General features: G+C 53.1%; 1 protein-coding gene and 1 pseudogene across 5 annotated transcripts in view; both read left to right on the top strand.

Moving 5' to 3' along the window:
• The first annotated feature begins 438 nt into the window (after positions 1-438).
• Positions 439-6,594, top strand: LOC112442691 (secreted and transmembrane protein 1A-like; annotated as a pseudogene).
• Positions 6,595-13,362: 6,768 nt separating this feature from the next.
• Positions 13,363-15,414, top strand: part of LOC100300442 (secreted and transmembrane protein 1A-like) — a 35,677-nt gene continuing 33,625 nt past the window's right edge. For 2 of the 5 annotated variants that reach the window (XR_009491789.1, XR_009491790.1), the window contains exon 1: positions 13,363-14,391. Coding sequence is in view for 1 of the 5 variants with exons in the window: in XM_015458950.3 (XP_015314436.2) it covers positions 14,830-14,925 (96 nt within the window). In the remaining 4 variants the exon portion in view is untranslated. The other 3 variants (XM_015458950.3, XR_009491791.1, XR_003030941.2) reach the window with 3 other exon arrangements.

Genomic DNA, 15,414 nt, shown 5'->3' on the forward strand with positions numbered 1-15,414 from the left:
GCAGCAAGTAATAGTGATGAGCTCTCTGTGCCCCATCCTGGCAATTGCTGAAAGGCAGCAGTATACTGGGTTGTGTCCACCTGTGAAATCTCAGCCTCTCTTGCATTATGCTGAGCAGGTTAGGGCAGGATCAGGGCAAGCTGCCTCTCTTCACTTAATCACCAAGTCTCTGTTAAAAAAAAATTGATTAAAACCATGTTAACGTTCTTGCAAAAAACGAATGTCCAAGGAAAGATAAATAGCCATAGAGAGAACCTGCCTTCTTGGGGTGAAAACGCATGATGGACAGCATAGTGGCCTGTACCCTGCGGCTGGCAGGGCCTGAATGGCCCCACGTGGTGGGGGTGCCTTGGCCAGGGCGACAGGGTGCTTCACTCTTCAGTGCCTCAGGCACCACTTGTCCTCCTGAAAGGAGCAACATTAGACCTGTGACATGCCACTTGCAAACACACCTTGAGGAATATTCAAGATTTGAGCATAAAAATAGACAAAATTTGACCGTGATGGATATTCCACCAATTGGGAAGCCTTTTAAAAAGGATACTCTACACAAACAAACAAAAACTACTTTAAAACAAAACCCTGAAGCTTTGAAGGAAAAGACAGACAGGACGACATAAACACGTGGAGTCCTTATTCCAAAGACAATCTGGGGAGAAATGACAATGGAAACGTACTTACCCTGGAAGGCAGTTTGTTTCTTTAAGGGGTGAAAGTCTTATGAAGCTGTAAGGAGAAGACAGACACTCCCAGGAGGAGGAGCAAAGGGTTTGCAAAGGCAGTGACAATGTGGAAATCCGAAGGGCCAGAAACAGGATGAGCTGGTCAGCCCTCCACAGCACCAGGTGTCACCAGGAAGAGGCGGAGCTAGAAGCCAAGGGGACAGGGCAGCTCACAAGCTAAGACAAAGGGAATCCTTGCAGCCACTGAAGTCAAGCTTTCAGGATCGGGGGAGGCAGACCTCACCAGCAGCACACTACAAAGTGAGAACCAGACACAGAGAAGTGGACAGAACGTGACCCCAGAACACTCCCTCCAGTGTTGGGGTTTGTGCCTGATTATTCCAGTGATGGGAAAGCTGGGGTCTGGGGAAAGAGGGAGGGGCCAGTGTGAGTGTCCTGGGGCAGCCGTGACCAAGCACCACAAACAAGGAATCAAAAGAAGCAAAGTTTGCCCTCTTCCAGTCTGGAGCCGGAAGTCCAAAATCAAGCTGTCAGCACGGCTGCAGGGAGACATCCTTCCTTGTCTCTTCCAGCTTCTGGCGGCTCTGGCGTCCCTTGGCTTATGGCCACATCCCTCCAGTCTGTGCCTCTATCAGCTCCAGGCCTCTCCCTTGTCTGTTTCTGACAGATTTCTCTCTTCTTACAAGAAAGCCAGACACATTACCTTGGGGCCCACGCTGCCCTAATACAACCTTCTCTTTATTTATGGCTGCAAAGGCTGTGTTTTCAAGTAAGGTCACCTTCACAGATCGTGGGTGGACATGTGTTTTGGGGCCACCTTTCATCCTTCCCTGATGGATCAGTGGTAAAGAAAGTGCCTGCCAATGCAGGAGAGGTGAGTTTGATCCCTGAGAAAGGAAGATCCCTGAGAAGGAAATGGCAACCCACTCCAATATTCTTGCAAGGGAAATCCCATGGACAGCAGAGCCTGGTGGGCTCCAGTACATGGGGTTGCAAAGAGTCAGAAATGGCTCAGCGACTAAAGAGCAACAACATTCACCCTTGTACATACAGTACAGAGGGCGAGAAGAGAGAGACAGTAGTGGGCTGTCTAACCTGATTCCACGTATGTAAAATCACATACACGTGTGTGCACAGAACACGTGTCTCTCAGGTAACATCTTTCTTCCTCAACTACAAATGTTGTACTTATGTGACAAAAGAAGACTGTCCTTCTGACGGTAAATTAGGAATAGAAGCAAGTTTAGAAAATCAAGGGAAGCCAGAGACAGCAGCACCATCACAGGGGTCTGGGGGCTGAGACTGTCCCTCGCCATGTCATTCTCCTTGTTTGACCCAGAGTCTCCTGGAGTCAGGACTGGGGCTGGTCACCAATGGCCCTCCGCTCCTGGAAGCAATTACATCCACACTTTCCTTTGCTCCTGGCCCTTCTGCCCAGTACCCAGCAAAGTGGAAAAGAAAAATCAGACACTGAATTCAAAACCAAAGGGTACCAAGTCCATGGCATTCTGGAAAAGGCAAAACTCTGGACACAGTAAAAAGATCAATTGTTGTCAGGAGCTTGGGGGAAGGATGGATGAATGGATGGAACACAGAGGATTTTCAGGCAGTGAAGCTACTTTTTGTTGTTCAGTTGCTAAGTCACATCCCATTCTTTGTAATTCCATGGATTGTAACCCGCCAGGCTCCTCTGTCCTCCACTATTTCCTGCGTTTGCTCAAATTCATGTCCATTGAGTTGGTGATACTATCTAACCATCTCATCCTCTGTATAGTACCTAATGGTAGCTACATGTCATTATGAAAAGTGAAAGTGTTAGTCACTCAGTCATGTCTGAGTCTGTCCATGGAATTTGCCAGGAAAGGCTACTGGAGTTGGTGCCATTTCCTACTCCAGAGGATCTCCCTGACCCAGGATTGAACCCTCATCTCTTGTGTCTCCTGCATCGGCAGGCAGATTCTTTACCACTGTGCCACCTGTGAAGCCCAAATGTCAGTTTTACTGGATACCAAAGCCCGAGATGAGCATTTGTTTCAGAGGAAGTGAAAGTTCAGCTTTCCAGACTGTAACTCACGAGTTCCACAGGAAGACTCTTGTTGTTGATAAAAGCAAATCTGGAGAGTGGACCAAATGTCCCCAAATGCCAATCCTCAGAATGCAAGAGTGGAAGAGGGGCTGGGAGCATCCAAGGTGGTCCTAGGCTGGTGTCAGGTTCAAGTGGCCACACGAGATTCTGTGTGTCATGACCTGTCTCTACAGGACACATTCTCAGGGAGTTTTGCATGTTTTATATAAAATTCAAGATAAACCCAGCAATATAAATGGACTTGTGTCCCAGGGACTTGTTTCCTGTCTCATCTGTGTTTCTCATCTGTCTGACAGTGGTCCCACTGCAGACATTATAAAGGTGTCGAGAAGGGTCATGACACAGTTGGGTCAGGGAGGAGCTTGGGGACCCTCGCCCACCCTGGACAGGCTGCAGCCCCTCTCACTGGCTTCCCAAGGAGCCTAAGGGAACTCTGACTCATCAGCTTTCCGTCCTTCAGGGAGTGTCCCCAAAACCAGTAAGGAGGACAAGGGACCCCTTAAAACTCATCCACGTCCTGCTGGCCATGCTGACCTCAGCATCCACTCTCCTCGCTCCCAGGATGTTCTGGGTCCTCTTGTTGTTGACCACCTTGAGGAGTGCTCAGAGTGGAAGTAAGTTGCATGGTCCCAACTCTGCCTGCGGGGGAAGGAGGTGGGGAGGGGGTGGGGAATGCAGCAGGGGCAAGATGGGTGTGAGAGGAGAGACCTAGATCAGGCCAGGAGGGGCCCAGGCTCCAGGTAGTGCCAGTGACCCCAGGAAGGGCAGTCACTGGATGTCCTGAGGTCCAGTCATGACCGATTCATGTGACTTTTCCCCCACACAGTCTCGGACAACCCCAAGTGCACCAAGGGTGCAGTTGTTGTGCTCAGGGGCAAGCCAGCCACGATGAGCTGCAGCATCTCCAATGCCTTCTCCCACATCAACATCTCCCAGAGAGCAGACCCCACGGCACCCTGGAAGCTCATCTGCAGTGTAAAGCCCCCAGGAAACTTCTGCCAGGATGGATGGGAGCTCTGGATTTGGGATGGCGAGGCGTACCTAATAACTGAAGAAGCCCAGGACACCCAAGCAGGGCAGTACAAGTGGAGTCTGATGGGGCGCCAGTTATATACTGAAATCACCAAACTGACCGTCTTAGGTGAGCAGGGCAGGGTGGGGGATATTGACCCCAAGAGCTTCTCTTTTTGAGGGGCAGGAGTGCGGAGCAACTACGGAGGAGTGACTCCTGCCCACCTGAGGTCCCCGGAGCCACGGAGATGAGGCCTGAAGACTTCCACCCTGCCCCACTCACACCGCGGCTGTGCCCTCTCTGAGCTTCTCAGGGTAGCCCCGGCACGTGTGCCTGCTCACTGTCCCCCTGTGCTCAGGGAGCTGGCGCCTCCCTCCCTATCCCCTATCCCCCCACCCCCACCCCTTGCTTTGCTGCAAACTCCCCAAGTCACCATTGCTCCCTCCCCCCAACCCTTCACCTGTTCATACGCAGTCAGAGTCACCCTGAGCGCTGGGGACAGGAAGCAGGGCTCCAGCTTTGCCCCGGACCAGGAACAGTGGGAGGGGCTGAGAAGGCACCCCTCAGCCTAGCGGGCCCTGGGCGGGGAACCCAGTGAGGTCTTCATGATCTCCTGTATCCAGGGCTCATCTGATACCTGGGGCAGACGGGCTGTGTCAGGGTAAGCCCTGGGCAGGCCCCTGCCAACATGCCCTGTGTCTCTTTGGCAGGGCCGCATTACCTGCACCTCACACCTTCTGCAGGTAGGTGTTCCTATCTTCATCCTGGGCTACAGGAGGGGAGCCCCCAGAAAGCCCCCTCGGGTCTTCCCTCCGCAGACACCCTCACCCTCTGTGCCTGGAGCCCTGCCCATCCCATGCACCCATGCCCCTGCCATCTCCCACCCATGAGCTTCCCAACCACAGGCCATGTCCCCCTCAAGGGTGCCCCCAAGGTGGTGGGGGCTCCTGCACAGGTGAACAAAGGAGGGAGGGTCCGGCCCTTCCCATTTTTTGCAGGTCGGCAGATGAAGATACCCCATTCCGATCTTAATCCTGAGCACACTGAGCGAGATGCTGGTAATCTTCCCCATCCTTGCCCTGGGTGTCCTCCTCAGCCTGCTGATCTGCACACTGGCATGGTGCCGAAGGTGTGGCTCCCTGAACTTCAAGCTCCAGAAGGTATTGGCCGCTGAGCCTGGTCTGTGGGCTGGGGAGGGGTAGGGTCATCTCGGACCCGGCATACACACTCTGCCCCATGGTCTCGTACCCACCGAGACTAGTGAGAGAGTGGGGAGCGTTTGAGGTCCCAGAGAGCCAGAACACCTGCCCCAGAGGACCCCAGCCAGCAAATGCAGTCCTAGTCCCAGAAAGCAGATGCCCCAATGCAGACAGGCCACGGAGTTCACACCATCCCTAGGACCCCCTAGGGGATGGCATGGGGGCTTCCTGCTTCTTCCAGGAGACCTAGATGTGTGGGTGGGGGATGTTCCTAAAGGACGCACTTGTAGGCAAAGGTGTCTTGCGAGGCTCTCATCCCTCCCACCCTCCCCACTTCCCCAAGTAAGAGGCTCTGAGCCTGGGGTGGGGAGCTGAGTGCACCGTGCACACTGGACTCTGCAGAGGGGACGTGCGGGGAAGAGCAGGCTGAGGACTAGGAAGCTTGGCCACTTCCTGGCGTCTTCCTGATGGACATGCCAGGGAGGGCTCCTTAGCAGGTTCTGGGGCCCAAAGTGCAAAATTCTCACGTTCCATAGCACTTGACCTAACGGGACCCTCCCCTCCTCCACCCCACCCAGGCCTGGGCTCCTCCCCAGGGCAGGAGTGCCACGCTTGGGTCACCTGGGAGATGCCCCAGTCTGGGGTCCTCAGCTGATCATGGACACCCTCTTGTCTTTAGAACATGAATAAGAACCAGTTTGAGGGACGTTCCAGGAAGCACTTGAGGAACCAAAATGAGGATATCAGTGGCCTGGGATGATGCATGAAGCCTCCTCCACCACCCCCAAAGGGTAGAGCAGCCCTTCTGGATGGGAGGCCGGACAGGTGGCTGCTGGTGGAATCTCTGTCCAACCTCCCTGGTCTTCCCCAGCCCTGGGGCTCCCCTCTCTGCCACCTGCCCCACGTGCAGTCCCTTCCTGTTTCCAAACCACATCCCAAACCATATATGCCAAATGTCTTTACAAGCAAAGCTGTGCAACCCCACTGAGTGTATTCTTTGTTGTTTTTTTGGAGGTGGGCTGGGACGTCTTTTTTTCTTCCTTTCCTCTTTTGTTCCCTTATGATTTGATGACTTCCGTGATGCACTTGAATTGCTTTCTCTTTTTTGTGTGTATACCTATGATAATAGACTTCCGGTTTGTGGTGACCATGAGATCTCGATACAGCAGTCTACATATACGTGCATGAGTGTCTTAAGTTGCTGATCTCTTCTTTCCAGTGCATTTCGAATGTCCTGCGTGCGTCCTCTCCTCCTCTGCTGATTCCTGGTTTTGACCTCTTGTTTGTGTGCGTGGATGGTGTCATACTTCTACTGCATGTTTGCCTTTATTGGTGAGCCCTCTTATTTCATCCTTTTCCTGTTTCTCGCTGTGGCCTTTTCTTTTCATTGTAAACAAGTTCCTTTAAAGATAGAGCTGGTTGGTGGTTCATTGAATATGTTCCTAAAAGGTACATATAATGTGATAAAAAGAAGGTTTTCCTAGAAGTGCTACCTTCCGTGCTCTGCAAAACGTCCACATTGCTAATCCTCAAGATGACTACACTAAACCTAGTAGCGAATCATCAAATGAGCTGAGAAATATATCCTTAAGTGAAGAAAATAAAAATATGAAAGAAGCGCTGCGAGTCTTACAAGCGGAAAAGCCCAACGAGGGCTTCCCTGATGGTCGAGTGGTTAACAATTTGCCTTGCAATGCAGGGGACGCGGGTTCGATCCCTGGTGAGGGAATTAGGATCCAAAGCACTGTGGGGCAGCTAAGCCTACATGCCACAACTAGAGAGCCCATGAGACCCGACACAGCCAAAAAATAAATACTAAAAAAAAAATAGGAGTCCAAATACATGCAGAAGGCCAGATATCTGGGAGTCCTCACTCACCACGAAGAATCTCAGGTTGGATCAATGCACGGTGCCTGGCGACTGTCCTCACAGGAGGGTAACGATCCCAGAACCATTTCGCTGGCACCCAGAGTCCAGGTCTAGAACTGACTGCATTTGCATCTCCCAGGTTAAAGAGAGGTTCGTGCCAGAAATGCTGGGTTTCTTCCACCCCCTGGGCCAGGCCCCTCAGACACAGTGGGCACGGCACGTGGGACCGCCATGCTTTGGGGGCCGTGGAAATCTGTTCCATTTGGCCTAAAACAGTCCAAAGGTGTTGATGCTTTGAAAGTCATTTAATAAAGGTCATTTTAATATTGCTATTATGGTGGGACGGGCTCACATTAAGTCATTCAGCCCCTTCACACCCAAGGCAGGAAACCTAGAAAGAAATAATGTGTCTGGGTCTTTGACTAATTTTAATTTTTGACTTGTTGCTTATCTGTACGTTCAAGGATTTCTCTAAAGGAAGTTTAGCTCTGAGTCCTTGCAGTGCCCTAAAGACCCTTCCCCCCAGGCCCTCCTTGCTCCTCCTCAGCCACACTGGCCCTCTTTCAGGCCCTCAGAAACCCCAGGCATTCTCTGGCCCTGGGGACCATGCGTGTGCTGATGCCTCTGCTTGGAACCCTGTTCCCAGATATGCCACCTGACCCTCTCTCACCTCCTGTCCTTTACTCCTGTGGCCCCTGAGGTTCGGCGCCCCTCTCCCAGCAGTTGCTGTGTGTCCTGCCGCAGGTCTGCTCGTCCTTCCCTGGAGTCGTCTCCAGGCCACGGGCCTCTCGTTCGTCTCACTCTCTGCCCTTGGCACTGGCCCTGGCACACGTGGGCGCCCAGGGAGTGCTGGTGATGAACAAAGGCAGGTTGACAACACTGATGCTTTTATTGCTACCTGCCAACAGTTTTGCTAAGATCCTCTGGGCCTTTGGCAAGGTTCTGCCCCTGAAATAGATACCCCCTTGTGCAAAAAGTGTCTGTAGGTAGGTGGACAGCTCCTGCCTGGGGCGGCCACCCAGCAAACCTAATCTGCCCCCACCCCAAACCCCACCGCAGAACCCAAACCATGAGCATAGGAGCCTCCAGTCAGAGGAGGGGGTTTCCTGGGAGGAAATCTAATAGGGCTGTGTGGCCATGCATGAGCCATGCGCACACACCCGGCACACGCACAAGTGGCTTTGGGCCAACACTGGAAGCTTGGCCCTCTACCCCAAGGCTGCCAGGACAGAGAAACGTCTTCCTCTTCCTGGTTGCCCAGAGTCTGTCTCCTCTTCAAGAACCTCTGAGCCCTCAGGGTCAGGATCCAGGCATGGGTGTCCCTCTGCCCTGAGGGCTGCTCACCAGGACCCTGGTGCACCAACATACTGGATGGTAGCCCAGCTGAGCAGTTCCAGCCCTCGCACCCACAGGAAAGAGAATCATGAGCCACTCGGGCAGCCACAACCTGGGCACATGCCCTGGGCCTTTCCCTACAACCACACCCAGCCCCCAGGCTGCAGTGGTGACTGACTTGATACTCCAAGTTTCTGGACATAAATCAAGTCCCAGCAGAAAGTGAACCAGAAGACCAGCGCATCTAGAACCTGACCCCCATCCTCACCTGGGGACCCCCTTGTTTTCCTGGTCCTGCCCCTGCCCATTCTTGCCCTCCTTTCTCCTCTCCCTGGTGTGCAAGTGGGGCAGAGGGGCAGGATCACGGGACTACCAGTGTTATCCTAACTAGACACTCCTGTGAGAAAGTCAGCCCTAAGCTTCTGAGCGGGGCAGGGGAGGCTTGTGAGTTATCCTGGATGATCTGGAGGGGTCTCTAACAGGGACTCAACCTGAAGGCCATGTGGCTGGCCCCCAGCTCCTCCCCAGGCTCACCCTAGAGTGTGGCAGGAAGGCTCGCTCCAACCTGGAGCTCATCCACACCAAGAGGGGCTCTCTAAGGAAATTAACACAAAATCACCAGTACAAGTCCTGGGACAGAAGCAAATGCTTATTTGGAATGAGAAAAGAAATCACACATTTTATAAAGCATCCGAAATATCCAGGAAGTAACAATATTTTAAAATTAACTGACACCACAGACAATTCTTTTTTTTTTTTGAATGCGTAATTTCACTGTCTCCTCTTTGGTGGCCTCTTCAGATGACCACAAAAGAGCACAGAGAAATGTCATTCTTATGAAAGCACAAGCCTGGCTGGAACAAGACGTTTATGATGGACCAGGATGTGCTTGGCCTGCTGGGGTGTGAAACAAATGCCTTGGCTCCCTACAAACACAGGAATTTCAGAAAATTCTAGTTTTGAAAAGTCTCACACAGAAAGAAAGATGGGCAGCAGGGGGTGGGGGTGAGGGTGGGGTTGGTGCAGGTATAATTGTGTCTGACTGCATCGTGGAGAGCACTCCCGGAAGTGAAATGTGTGTTGACCAGCAAGGACGAGTACCACGGCCTCTGCCAACAATCTCACATCTTATACACCTCAGCTGACGCTGCCAGGCACCGAAGGACACGGGTCCCTTTCGTCCACCCCTTGAACCACACATCTCACAGCTTCCTGTCATGAAGCCAGAGAGCCCGCCCAAAGCAGGGGGCGGGTAGGGAAGAAATCTGTATCTGGAGGCCAGAATGAATTGCAAATGTAGTGGTTTAAAACAACAGCAATTAATTTTTTCACAACTCTGGAGGCCAGAAGTTCAAAACCAGCGTTGGGTCGGTGCTTCCTGGAGGCTCCGAGGGAGAACCTGCCCCAGGCTTCTTCCAGCTCCTGGTGGTGCTGGCGATGCGTGCTTCCTGGGCTTGTGGCCACATCTCTACACTCTCTGCCCCGTCACCACGTGGCCTTCTCCCAGTATCCAAAATCGTCTCTCCTTATAAGGACATTAGTTGTTTCGGGATTAAGGCCAGACAGGATGGTTTTGTCTTGACTACATCTGCAAAGACCCTGACTCCAAATAAGGTTCCATTCACAGGTCCGGGTGGATACGAATTTGGGGGAGTACCATTCACCCTTGGGCTTCCCCGGTCCCTCAGCAGTAAAGAACCCTCCTGCAACGCAGGAGCTGTAGGAGATGTGAGTTCGATCCCTGAGTCAGGAAAATCCCCTGGAGGAGAACATGGCAATCCACTCCAGTATTCTTGCCTGGGGAATTCCATGGACAGAGGAACCTGGTGGGCTACGGTCCACGGGGTCACAAAGAGTCAGACATCAGACACGACTGAAGTGACTAAGCACATACGTTTTCAACCTCAGCTCACCATTCCTCTCCCAGATAGATAGCAAGACCTTCATTGATCTTAGAGACACTGGCACACCCATCAATAGACCTATCAAATCAACTAAATGTTTTGTCAGGTCAATTTCCTCTGAGCCAGGCCTCAGAGATACTCTGGGCCAGACTGAGGCCACCTGACACACAAGCAGACTGGAGAGAGACAGGGGTCCGGATCACTGCGGTTATACATCTTCACCAAGTTTTACATCATATGCGATGCTCCAGGCCTTGGGAGCCTCTAAGGCCTGGTTGTCAGAACCACATAGTAAAACCACCTCGGCCCACTGGATAGGATGTATCCAGGAGATGGTGTCCACCCTGTGTTCCAGCTCAAACCCCCTACACACAACTTCTAGATTCCGAGAGTGGATGGTTATTCCTATACAGCAGGAGTGATGGGGCCCAGATCCTTGCAGGGCAGCACAGATCCCAGGTCAAAGACCCACCTCAGCCCCACACCCTGAAGCTTCCCCGAGGGTCTCTCGACCATCAGAGCTGAGACCACCCCAAGCCTCTACCCCACAGTGGAACTTTCCAGCCCTGCCTCACCACATTGTTGTGGGGTCAGCTCTGGGCTCTACAAGGAGGGCATGCCCAACTTATGGTCAGTGGGTGCTCAGCCTGAAGAACACACCGGACTGTGCCCTACAGATGCCTGACTGATGTAACCACGTTAAGATCCAAAGACCCATGGACACCCCAGACTCAGTCCTGCTTAAGAGGAGATTTACCATCCTCTTTTATTCACCCTGGGCCAAGAGGAAGACAGAGGAGGGGACTCAGCCTCCAGGCCACAGTCCTCCAAACAAGGAGGGGATGCCAGCACCAGTGGGCCCAGAACGCCTGGGGAGAAGCTGGCTGCTGTGGGAGCCTCGGCCCTGGGAGAGCTGCCACGCTTCCAGCCCCTCAACCCAGGGTCCCACAACTACAGACTGAGGCCCACGTGGTCACCATTGTCCTGGCCTTCCTACAACACCCCAGGCTGGGAAGGACTGACCTCTCCACAACAGCCCCGGTAGCCATTAACAATGAATGAGGCCTTGGGCCTGGAGAGGAACAATGGTGAGTGGCCCAGAGACTGAGACATGGGGCCCACTGCAGCATCAGGAGAAAGGGACACAAATACCTATAAGTGGGAGGGAAGTTCTCTGTCAGATGGATTTTTTCCCATCTGAGCCTCCAGGGAAGCCACAGAGTGACCCTCGAACATGCCTTTGCATCTGGCTGACCCTCCTCCAGTGTTTGGGTTTCCCAGCCACATCCCATGGCCACACAGACCAACTGGGTTTAACCCATTTATTTCCCTGGAACGTAGCGATTTTTTTTTTCTCCTTCGTAAAGTCTATGTGGGCAGCTGGCAGCTGAAACCAGATATATCAAAATGTCCATCTCCCCATCATGGGTGAAAGCCACCTATTCTTGCAAAGCATTCTGGTTTCAGACCACCTGCCCTCCCAGTTCATGCTGAGCCTGCCCATCTCCCCATGTAGGAAGAGAGAGGCTGTGGAGTCACGCCCCTTGTCTCACGGGTGCCTCAGGCAGGCAGGGTCACTGCAGGCTGGGTGGGGGGTGGCAAGTGAGGGGGCGGAAGGGGCTGGGCGCCTGTCAGCACTGTCACTGAGAGTTGTTTGCCATCGATGGCTCCCTGCTCCCACCACTGGCAGAAAGCTCAGTCTTGTCACTTCAGCAAGAGTCAGGCCGTGACCTCTGCCAGCAGCCCAGTGTGCCCCTGGGCGTGGCCCTGTCAGTGCTCCCCGCCCTGCTGCCTAGAGACATGTGGAAGTCGGGGTGCCTCTGGAGTTGGGGCCACAGGCTCCCCTGCTGGAAGGTTCCCAGGGAGGGAAGGCAGCAGCACTCCTCTGCACAGATTCCCGCTGACTCGCATCCGCTGCCTCCCCAGTGTGCAGGTGGGGGGAGGCACACCTTCCACCCTGGCTTTCAGGTCTCCGCGGGTCCCCCTGCCACCACCTGCAGGAACGGATGCTGCCCTGTGAACCAGACTGGGGTTCCCCTGGTTCCCGTGAGGCACAGAGAGGGCCTGAGCCCTGTGACCTGGGCCCAGCTCCCCGCCCCTGCCTACTAGGCCACCGACGGGGACTTAGGATTCATGCTTCTGGGGTGAATGGATTAAGGAAATCTCTGATCCTAAAGGCCTGAGGGATGCTGATCTGGTGAAACCTCCCACTCTGGCCCCACCTGAGAAACGGAGAGGGGGCCCCGCGGATATGGAATCCATTAGCCACAGACCTTCGCTTAAATACACCAAACACCAAAGACGTAAACCTGGGTGCTTCTGGGAGACTTTCTTTTTTTCTCTCACCACCTGTAAAAAGAGCATCTCCTTCAAAACACACATTCCAGGAAGCTAATAGAAAAGGCTGAGGATTAAACATTCTGGGCAAACCATAGCAATGCGGCCTCAGTGATTGGCGGCCTGCCCTCATGGAGACCGGGCTCGTCACTGGCTGTCATCTGAGTGAATGGTTGAGGAGCTTGATGAATAACACGTGTTTTCAGTTTAAAACCATTTCTAAGGTTTATTTCAGTTTATTTGTTTTGAAGTCAGAGAAAACCCAGGGAAGTTCAGACATTCGACACAGGCACAGGTCACACTCACTCAGCTGCACTCCGTGACGGTCCTGCCCACAGGCTGTAGACGGGCCTGCACTGGAGAAACCGCAGGACGTATGTGGGCAGCTCTCGTCGCCGCCACGGACCCTGCTGCTGGACACGCTGCGGGATGCCATGAGGGGACATCCTGAAGGGAATCATGAGGGGACCCAAAGAGGAGACACTACGAAGGGATAATCATGAGAGGATGCCACAAGGAGACACCATGAGGGAAACATCATGAGGGGATGTCACGAGAGGACACCATGAGGGCAGCCGTGAAGGGAACATCATGAGGAGCCGCCATGGGGGAAACCGTTGGGTACACTATGAGGGGAACAGGATCAGGGACGCCACGGGGGGGTAGTAAGGAGGAGACCACGAGAGGAAAGAAACATCATCCGGGGAAGCCAGGAGGGAACAACCTGAGGAGAAGCCATGAGGAGAGTATCAAGGGGAACAGCCATGTGGTGACTTGAGGGGAACCGTGAGAGGATTCTCTGAGGGGATATCAGTGGGGTGTGCCATGAGGGGACATTGACAGATACACAAACTGTCCCATGGAGGCATAGCCACGCCTCCTACTTTATGCCCCTGTTCCTGCTGTGCGTTGCACTTTTGTTTAAAGACCCACGACTAGACAAAACCAGCATGTAAACACAAGACTGAATCACACCCATACATCTTTGGGTGGTGGGAGGATTATGGAAGCTGAGGGCTTCCAGGAACCCTCGGCCTGCCCCACTGGCCTGTGGCAGGCCCCTCAAGTTCCTGGGGATCCCAACAACACGGAGGAGCAGCCCTGGGGCGGCAGCATCCACTCGAGCCCTGGGACTCTGGTACTGACTTACTGTTTGCCAATGGCATCCCCTGGTGGTGACTTCAGGCTGCATGGACTGGTGTGTCCCCACCCCAAACCGCAGCCTCCAGAAAGGAGCCCCAGCCCAATGCCGGCCTGGCTCTCATCAGAACCAAAACTAAGAGCCTGTCCTTGGAAACGCTGAGAACTCCCGACTCTTATCTGTGTGGCCTCTGTTTTCTGATCTGTGGAATCAGGATGCTGCATCCTCAGCATCCATTGTTCTCCCCCGGCAGAGCCCTGTCTGGTGGGTTGCGAACATGTGGAAGCCATCCCCAGGCCAGCTCTGCTGCATCAGCAGCCCCACAGACCTGCTGTGAGTGTGCAGGTGTGTCACGTCTGTGAGTGTGGGTGTGCAGTGTCTAAGTGTGCATGCATGTGCCCCTGGTGTTAGGTGTGTTCCCAGGGCCCTTGGAGCAGGTACCATGGTTCCTGGATCCCTCGTGCCTTGGCCAGGTGTAGTGACTGCAAGTCAATAGAAGACCTGATTAATAACCACAGGACCTTGAGATGCAGAGGGCTGGACCCCAAAGGCAGGAACCACACACTTAGAGGACTGAGAACCCGATGTTGGCCAAGGCCACTTTTGGGAAGGATTTTCTGCTTATCTGTGTTTTCTAAGGCTTCTAAAATGAACATGAACTTCTGTGGAAATAAGAAAACACACAACTGTAACATTCTCAGCCAGTCTGTAGCCTATGTCCACAGTCTGGGTGAAGCAGAGACACGGAGAAGCATCAAGAAGGGCAAAGGGGCGACCCATTCAGCCTTCCCCTGCAGATGGAAACCCCAGGCCATGCACAAGCCTGTGAGTGGGGTGTGGGTGTGTGGATGCTGTGTCACTGTGCTGGTTGGACAGCAAAGGGGCGGGGGGCGGTGTTAGGGAAATTAAGAAGAAGGAAGTCTTGTTCAGGTTTCAAAAGCTGGAGAGAAGGTCTCTGACTGACTTCTGATCTTGCCTGGACTATGTGCATACTTGCAAACACACAAATTGTTACCAGCAAGTCAAGTGGCACTTTGGATAAGAAAGGGAACGGGGCTTGGATTTTCTTGAGCCCCTGGAGTTCTGGCCAACTCCCTGGGGTCTGGAAAATCTCCTGACTCACAAGGTGAAACAAACAACAATGTAAAAGATGAAGGAAAACCAGAGCTGCATTGTTGCACACCCACGGATGATGGTATCAGCTGCACCCTGGGATTCCAAGCGGGAGCCTCCAAAACTGCAATTTGAAGTCTCACCTGGGTGATGCGGACCTTTTCCCAACTGGGACTCCATATGCTGTTACCAAGGGACCTTCCAGCTCTGTTTACGTCTGGATGTTGGTCGGCCCCCTGTGGTGATGTATGTGCTGTTACTTTTCTCTATTGTTTCTATTTCTCTTCTTTTAAGGGCTGTATATTGAAATTAAGCCAAATAATCTTCTAGTAAATATTGAAAATGTTTATTGTGTGAGAAGTGGTTTCTGTTGTTAATGAATCCTTCGAACCAAAAACAAAAGTAAATCAGCAAAATGGTGAGGGGCGGGGATGGCTCCAAGGTCACCCAGCCAGATGTGATGCGGCACCATCCTTGAGGACTGTTTTACCTCTTTCTGTGACAATTTAGATTCTCTGCAATCTCAACTGACTGTCCTGGCAGAATTGGTGCCCATGAACGTTTCCTGCAATGCCGGGAAAAGTGATACTGCGGCGGGGGATGGTTTCCAAATTGGGTCCTGGAGCTCATCTTTGTACTAAGACTCCAGGAACAGTCATGCTTCTCTGGGGTTCATCCCTTGCCAGGCCGCATAGGACATGTGTGTACTTACCACAGGGCATCCAACTCCGAGAC

This window comes from Bos taurus, chromosome 19 (genome assembly GCF_002263795.3).
Source record: "Bos taurus isolate L1 Dominette 01449 registration number 42190680 breed Hereford chromosome 19, ARS-UCD2.0, whole genome shotgun sequence".
NCBI classification, from domain to species: Eukaryota; Metazoa; Chordata; class Mammalia; order Artiodactyla; family Bovidae; genus Bos; species Bos taurus.